At 32.8% G+C, this 7,894-nt stretch overlaps 1 protein-coding gene across 1 annotated transcript in view; it reads right to left on the bottom strand.

The window, feature by feature from the left end:
* Positions 1 to 3,223: 3,223 nt before the first annotated feature.
* Positions 3,224 to 7,894, bottom strand: part of mast4 (microtubule associated serine/threonine kinase family member 4) — a 55,791-nt gene continuing 51,120 nt past the window's right edge. The window contains exon 25 of the mRNA XM_062057389.1: positions 3,224 to 7,894. This exon is cut by the window's right edge and continues 1,701 nt beyond it. Within this exon, the coding sequence (XP_061913373.1) occupies positions 7,098 to 7,894 (797 nt within the window). The 3' untranslated portion in view covers positions 3,224 to 7,097.

Below are 7,894 nucleotides of genomic sequence, written 5' to 3'. Positions count from 1 at the left end.
CGAGAATGAGGTGTAATCAAAACAAACGTTTATAGTAGAAAATGTCAACATTTTGGGAAAATAAAAGTAGTTTTATTGAGAAAAAAAATCTAATTTATGGTTTAAGGAAAAACATTTTTATGAGGTGTCTATTTTTGGAAGAAAAAAAGTTGAGAAACGAAGTCGTAATCCTTCAAAATAAAGTTGAATACGGAGGAGTACTAGTAAAGAGAAAAAGTCGTAATGTTACGCGGAAACAATTATTTTAGTTGAAAAAAGTCTGAATTTTAGGAGAAAGGTTTTTATTACCACCACCAAAAATTTCCCAGAGGAAATTGTAATCCGACAAAAATAAGTTGCAGTTTCGCTAAAAAATATGTAATGTTAAAAAAATTAATTAAAAAGTTGTCTTTTTCTTGCAAGAAAAGTCTTACAAAGTCGTAGTTTTATGAAGAAAGTTACAATTTATGAGAAAATACTTTTTCCCCCCAGAGCAAAAACTTGTACAAGAATAAAAGTCATATTTTCACGGGAAAAAAAGTTTGAATCTGAAAAGTCGTAATCCTTCAAAATAAAGTTGAATACGAAGGAGTACCAGTAAAGAGAAAAAGTCGTAATGTTACGCGGAAAAAAATTATTTTAGTTGAAAAAAGTCGGAATTTTAGGAAAATGGTTTTTATTCCCGCCACCAAAAAAAGTTTTACAGAAAAAATTATTTTTTTACAAAAAAAAATCGTAATATTACGAAAGTTTTGGTTTTTTCTGAAAATAAAGTTGTAATCCTACAAAAATAATTTTTCGGAAAATAGTCAAATTTAGTGAGAAACACATAGGGGGGAAAAAAAAAATCACAAATCTTGATGTTTTTTTCCGAAAAAATATTTTATGAAAACTTTTTCAAGAATTGAGTCGTAATTTTAGGAAAAATTACGACAGTAAAGTGACATTTTTTACAAAAAAAAAAGTTTTCTTTTAATATAACAAAGTAGTTTATGGTTTAAGGAAAAACATTTTTATGAGGTGTCTATTTTTGGAAGAAAAAAAGTTGAGAGAGGAAAAGTCGTAATCCTTCAAAATAAAGTTGAATACGGAGGAGTACTAGTAAAGAGAAAAAGTCGGAATGTTACGAGGAAACAATTATTTTAGTTGAAAAAAGTCGGAATTTTAGGAGAAAGGTTTTTATTACCACCACCAAAAAAAGTTTTACAGAAAAATGTATTTTTTTACAAATTTTTTTTTAATATTATGAGTTTTTTTCTTTTTCTGAAAATAAAGTCGTAAAAAGGGGGGGAAAAAATCACAAATCTTGATGTTTTTTTAACGAAAAAATATTTTAGGAAAACCTTTTCAAGAATTGAGTTGTAATCTTAGGAAAAATTTTACAAAAAAAAGTTTTTTTTTAATACAACAAAGTACTTGTCGAGAATGAGGCGTAATTTTTAAAAAAAGTCTATGGTAAAAAATGTCAACATGTTGGGAAAAAAGAGTAGTTTTACTGAGAAAAAATACAATTTATGTTTTTTTATGAAGTGTCTATTTTTTGAAGAAAAAAAGTTGAGAAATGTCGTAATCCTACAAAATAAAGTAGTTTTTCCATAAAGGAGTTAAAAACCTCACTTTGTTTTATGGAGGAAAAACTAAATCCATGATACTAAAAAAGAAGTCGTAGTTTTATGAAATAAAAGTTTTAATCTTTGAATTATTTGTTTGAGAATAAAGTCGTAATCCCGAAATTCTAAAATTGTAGCTTTTATGATAAAAAGTTGTCATCTATTGGGGGAAAAAGCTTTTTTTTCCAGATAAAAAAAAGTTGCAATCCTAAAAGAATAAATTGTTGTTTTATGGGAAAAAAGTTGTAATCACACAAAATATTATTTTGGAAAATAAAGACAATTTTATGAGACACAAAGATGAGAAAAAACAAGTTTTAGTTTATTTGTTATTCTAATGAAAAAAGATGTTATTTAATGAAAAAAAATTTTAAAGAACATTTTTGGGGAGAAATTCGACAGAAATTGTTTCACAAAATTTTTTTTTATTTTTTTTTGCAAAAAAAGATGTAATCTTACGGTGAGAAATTTTATTTTTTTTAATAAAAAGTCGTAGTTTGACAGCAAATAATTTTTTGAGGAACAGAAAAAACTAAAAATGTAAATGTGAAAAAAAAAGTAAATCATTGTAAAATAAACTTTCATTTTTCTTCCAAAAAAGTCGTAATTTTATGTGTATGAGAAAACATTTTTTCCCTCCACAAATAAAAGTTGTAATCCTACAAAAACTAAACAGGAAAAACTAAAAATGTAAATGTGAAACAATTTTAAATCTTAGAAAAAGAAAGTTTCATTTTTCTTGCAAAAAAGTGTTCAGTTACAGCAATTTATGAGAAAATAACTTTTTTACCCCCCAAGGAAAAAGCTGTAAACTTAAATATTTGAACCAAAACTTTCTACCGAAACTTTTTTCCTCCAGAAATAAATTGTTCTACAAAAACCGAACAGAAAAAAACAAAAAATGTAAATGTGAAAAAATGTAAATCTTTGAAAAATAAAGTTTAATTTTTCTTGCAAAAACAGTGGTAGTTTTATAAAGAAGGTTACAATAACAGTCGTATATTTTGTTTCCTCAAGGGAAAAATTATAATCCTCTGAGAACTAAAGTCAAAGTTTTTACAGAAAAATTACAAATGTTTTTTCTTGCAAACAAGTCGTATTCCTAGAAAGTTGTAGATTTACGTTACCAAAGTTGAACAAATGTTGACCTGTGGGGGAAATAATCCTCATCCTTCAAAAACTAGCTTGTAGTTTGACATGGAGAAAAAAGTTCCGATGTTCTTGCAAAAAAGTCGTAATTTAACAAAGATGTCGGATCAAATCATTTCTGTTGAAATGTTCATGCAAAAAAGGTATAAAATAGTCGTTTTAGGAAGAAATTAGACAAAATATGTCAATAAAAGTCCTACTTTTGTGTATAATTTTTTTTTTTAATCTTAGAAGAAACTTTTTTCCACCAACTCACATTTTAATGAACAATTTGGGTTAAATTGAGCTTTTTTTTTTTGCCACTGGCGGAGCATTGAAGGACCACATTCAGGTGGGGACCCTCGCTCTAGAGCCAAAAGGCCCTAAAATGAATGAATTTTCACATTAAAAAGTCTGCTGGCTGTCATTTAAGGTCCTGGAGGAGCGACACTGCCCCCTGGTGGTCGGAGTCAGCAAGCGCATCTCCAAAACAAAGCCAAAGAAAATGACATCATGGTTTCCTTTTTTATTCTCAGTGTGACGCAACATTAGAAGTATATAAATATCTGTTTCTTTTGTGAAATATACAACATCTATGAGCAAAATACACAACTCAAAAAACAAACACATTTTTATTGCACATTTTTCTAAAAAGACAGAAGGGGGAAAATGTCTAACACGCTGGAAAGAACAGCACAAGACCAGAATAACTTTTTTGGGAAAAGTCCGCTCGCACCACGACAAACATCAGCGACACACAACACAGATTTGGCAAAATGTCCGCTATACAAAATGTACAAGCCTGGTAAACCCACAACAAATGTGCTTTCCCACTATTTTATACCTTTCCAGATAACACTCGCTTTCCCCCCCCGCGGATAAGGTGCTTTAGCCCCGCCCCTTTTTCGCCAATAACTGTGAAATCGACGAGGAAGTCCTGGCGCGCTTACCAAAGCTACTTCCTGGTTGGCGTTTCCAATTTTTTTTCGTAAAAAAAGGCCTCGAAAATCGAAACGCGAAAAAGTGAAAAGAGATTTTTGAGATAACGCAGTCTTGACTGGAGAGTACGAAGGAGTACTCGTAACGAGGAAAAGTCGTAATGTTACGCGGGGGAAATTATTTTAGTCGAAAAAAGTCAGGTTTTTATTCCCACCACCAAAAAAAGTTTTACAGAAACATGTCGTTTTTTACAAAAAAAAATTGAAATATTACAAGATTATTATTTTCTTTTCCGAGAGAAAGTCGTAATCCTCCAAAAATAATTTTTCCGACAATTTTGTGTGAAACACAGGGAACAAAAAAAGACAAATCTTGAGTTGTTAATTAAACTCAATTACGATTTTTTTTTTTTAATTCGTAATTGAGTCGTTATTTTAGAAAAAATCCGACATAATCAAGTCGCGTTTTTTACCCCCCAAAAAAAGAAGTTAGTTTTCATGAATGAGGTGTAACAAAAAAAAAAAGTTTCTGATAAAAAAGTAGTTTTATAGAGAAAAAAAAATAAAACTTATGGTTTAAGGAAAACCATTTTTCATGAGGTGTCTATTTTTTGAGGAAAAAAAACGTTGAAAAGTCGTAATCCTACAAAATAAAGTTCTGTAAAGGAGTTAAAAACCTCCCTTTGGAGGAAAAGCTAAATCCATGATACGAGAATCAAGTAGAAGTTTTATGAGACACTCATTTTAATTATTTCTTTGAGAATAAAGTCGTAATCCTACAAAATTATTTTTCGGAAAATAATACAATTTTGTGAGAAACAGACGGGAAAAAAAAGACAAATCTTGAGTTGTTTTTTACGATTTTTTTTTTTTTTTTTCGTAGTTGAGTCGAAATTTTTGGAAAAATCCGACACAATCAAGTCACGTTTTTTACCAAAAAAAAAAGTAATCTTAGAAGTTAGTTTTCGAGAATGAGGTGTAACAAAAAAAATTAAAGTTTATGGTAAAAAAGTAGTTTTATTGAAAAAAAATTAAATACAATTTATGGTTTAAGGAAAACCATTTTTTATGAGATGTTGAGAAATGAAAAGTCGTAATCCTACAAAATAAAGTTCTGTAAAGGAGTTAAAAACCTCCCTTTATGTTTTATGGAGGACAAACTAAATCCATGATACAAGAATCAAGTAGAAGTTTTATGAGACACTCATTTTAATCTTTTAATTATTTCTTTGAGATTAAAGTCGTAATCCTACAAAAATAATTTTTCGGAAAATAATAAAATTTTGTGAGAAACACAGAAAAAAAAAAAAAGACAAATCTTGAGTTGTTTTTGACGAAAAAATATGTTATGAAAATTTTTTCCAAAATTGAGTCGTAACTTTAGAAAAATCCAACACAATCAAGTTGCGTTTTTTTTTTTAACCAAAAAATATTAATCTTAGAAGTTTTTTTTAATAGTAAGTAGTTTTCGAGAATGAGGTGTAATCCACAAAAAAAAAAGTTTATGATAAAAAATTTCAACATTTTGGAAAAAAAAAAAAAAAAAGAGTTGTTTTATTGAGGATAAAAAAATATAATTTACGGTTTAAAGACTTATTTTTTATGAGGTGTCTATTTTTTAAAGAAAAAAAGTTGAGAAAAGAGAAATGAAAAGTCATAATCCTACAAAATAAAGTTCTGTAAAGGAGTTAAAAATCTCCCTTTATGTTTTATGGAGGAAAAACTAAATCCATGATACAAGAATCAAGTAGAAGTTTTATGAGACGCTCATTTTAATCTTTTAATGATTTCTTTGAGAATAAAGTCGTAATCCTGCTAATGTAAAATTGTAGCTTTTACGACAAAAATGTGTAATTTTATGAAAAAGATTTTAAAAAACGTAATCCCACAAAATGAATTGTAGTTTTACGGGGAAAAAGTCATGATATTACAAAAATAATTTTGGGGAAAATAGGACAATTTTATGAGGAAAAAAATTGTTTTTTGGTTGTTGTTTTTTTACGAAAAAAACACAAATTTTATGAAAAATCCGACAAAAATGGTTTCATAAAAAAAAAATCACAATCAATTTCCGTTTTCTTTTAATGAAGAAACATGTAATCTTACAATGAAAGGTTTTTTGGTTGTTTTTTTTAAATAAAAAAGAAAGTTTGACCAAAATTTTGGTCTAAATATGACAAAAATAGCTTTATGGAAAAAACGTCAAAATCTTCGGAAAAAAAGTTGTTTTATTGAGAAAGAAAAATTAAAGTTTGGGTTCACGAAACAAAGAAGTTATGACATTTTTTAGAGCAAAAGAGTTGAGAAATGAGAAAAGAAAAGTCGTAATCCTACAAAATAAACCTCAATTTATGTTTTATGGAGAAAAACTACATCCACGCTACGAGAATCAAGTAGAAGTTTTACGAGAAAAAAGTTTTAATCTTCATAATTTGTTTGAGAATTACGTCGTAAAGTCAATCTAAAGTTGTAATCCTATGAGGAAAAAGGTTTTGGTTTTCTTTCTTCAGACAAAAAAAAATCATAATCCGACAAAATTAACCTCACTTTATGTTTTATGGTACGAGAATCAAGTAGAATTTTTACGAGATAAAAGTTTTAATCTTCATAATTTGTTTGAGAATTACATCGTAAAGTCAATCTTAAATTGTAATAATTTGAGGAAAAACATTTTGGTTTTCTTTCTCCAAACAAAATAAGTCGTGATCCCACAAGAATAAATCGTAGTTTTGCGGAAAAAATCAGAATTTTGGCAAATTTTTATTAACGTTACGCGTACGTTTTTCAAGAACAAAATCTTAGTTTTACGAAACAAGTACGACTCGTGGAAAACGGAGAACAAAGAAAATCGCAATCTTCCGAGAATAGTCGGAGTTTTACGAGAAGTTGTCCGTCGTTACAACTTTTTTCCTAAAGACGTAACTTTAAAACGTTATTTTCGTAACTCTACGACGTTACTCTCGTGTCGCTTGTACTCCTTCGTACTTCAAGTGGTTTTTAGAGCCTCGCAGTACGAGGTTTTGAACCAATCGGGGCCCTCCCGTCGTTCACGAAAAACCTTTGCGAAATCAACGTTATTTCCGACGTTTGTCGGCCTCACAGTTCTCGAGTGAAATGCTACATATTCCATGAGCGTGACGTGTTGCCGCGGCAACACAAACATCAAACGGCCTACGACGATGAATCCCGACAAAGGAATGTGGTCAAGCATGAGGAGTCGTCGTCTAAGCCGCGATGATGTCACAGGAAGTGGCGTTTAAAAACATGGCTACGTACGCAACATGGCGGCTCTACTGCATTAAAACGAGTGCAAGTGAAAAAAAGCGTTTTATGGCACCTTTCGGGCAACGCCCGCCCACGTCCGGGAACCACGGGAGCAAACGCCAGCACGCGTAACAGCTTGTCCGGTCCTGGATTAAAACAAGAAGGCTCCTTTAAAGGTTTACTTTTTGGGACCGGAAGTCCCGCGCCCGGTCTTCCCTTTGCCGGAGTCTTTGGACGTGTCCCGTTTGGCGCTCTTGAGTGCGGACGCGCCCTCTTGTTTCTTCTTCTCCACCTGCTTAGCCACCTTGTCGGGGGGCGGACCCCTAGCGGACGCATCCGTGGTCTCCGAGAGGCCGGTCTCGGGTCCGGACTGGTTGTGCGGCGACGTTGTGCGCTTTGTTTTCGGGTCGTGATGTTCCTTAACGAGCGGGGGTTGTTTCTTGGGGGAGGGGTCTTTATGTTTGGGCGGTGCCCCGACCAGTTTGTGAGGCACCACCGCCCGATGTTTGGACTTGGATTCTGTGCTCTCCTTGAACACAAGGGTGCAGGCTGCTACTGAGGATTTGGGTTCTGGTTGCCTGGGGCTAGGAGGAGGAGCCGACACAAGTTTTTCCCGGAGACCGCTCCCCGAGGGCAACGTGGCGTCGCTCGGCTTAGAGTCGAGAGTAGCTCGAGAGGCGGGGGTCGGTTCTTGCGGTGAGGGTTTGGGACCGAGAACGTTCTTGGCGACTGGAGGATCGTGATCCTTCAGGTCCTCCACAGGCTGAGGTTCGCACTTCAACAAAACTCCCATTGAGGGTTCTGGCGTTGATTCGGGAACACCGTCTTGGACTGTCGCCGTGCAGTACTCTGATATCTGCTGGGCCTTTTCTTCTGGAAACATCTTTGTCTCTGGATGGTCCGACAGAAGACAGTCTTCCTTTGGAGGCCCTTTTGGATCTGGACCACATTCGCTCAACCCGTCCCTCGGGTCGT

This window comes from Entelurus aequoreus, linkage group LG08 (genome assembly GCF_033978785.1).
Source record: "Entelurus aequoreus isolate RoL-2023_Sb linkage group LG08, RoL_Eaeq_v1.1, whole genome shotgun sequence".
Lineage (NCBI taxonomy): Eukaryota > Metazoa > Chordata > Actinopteri > Syngnathiformes > Syngnathidae > Entelurus > Entelurus aequoreus.
This window is presented reverse-complemented; position numbering and strand designations above follow the sequence as displayed.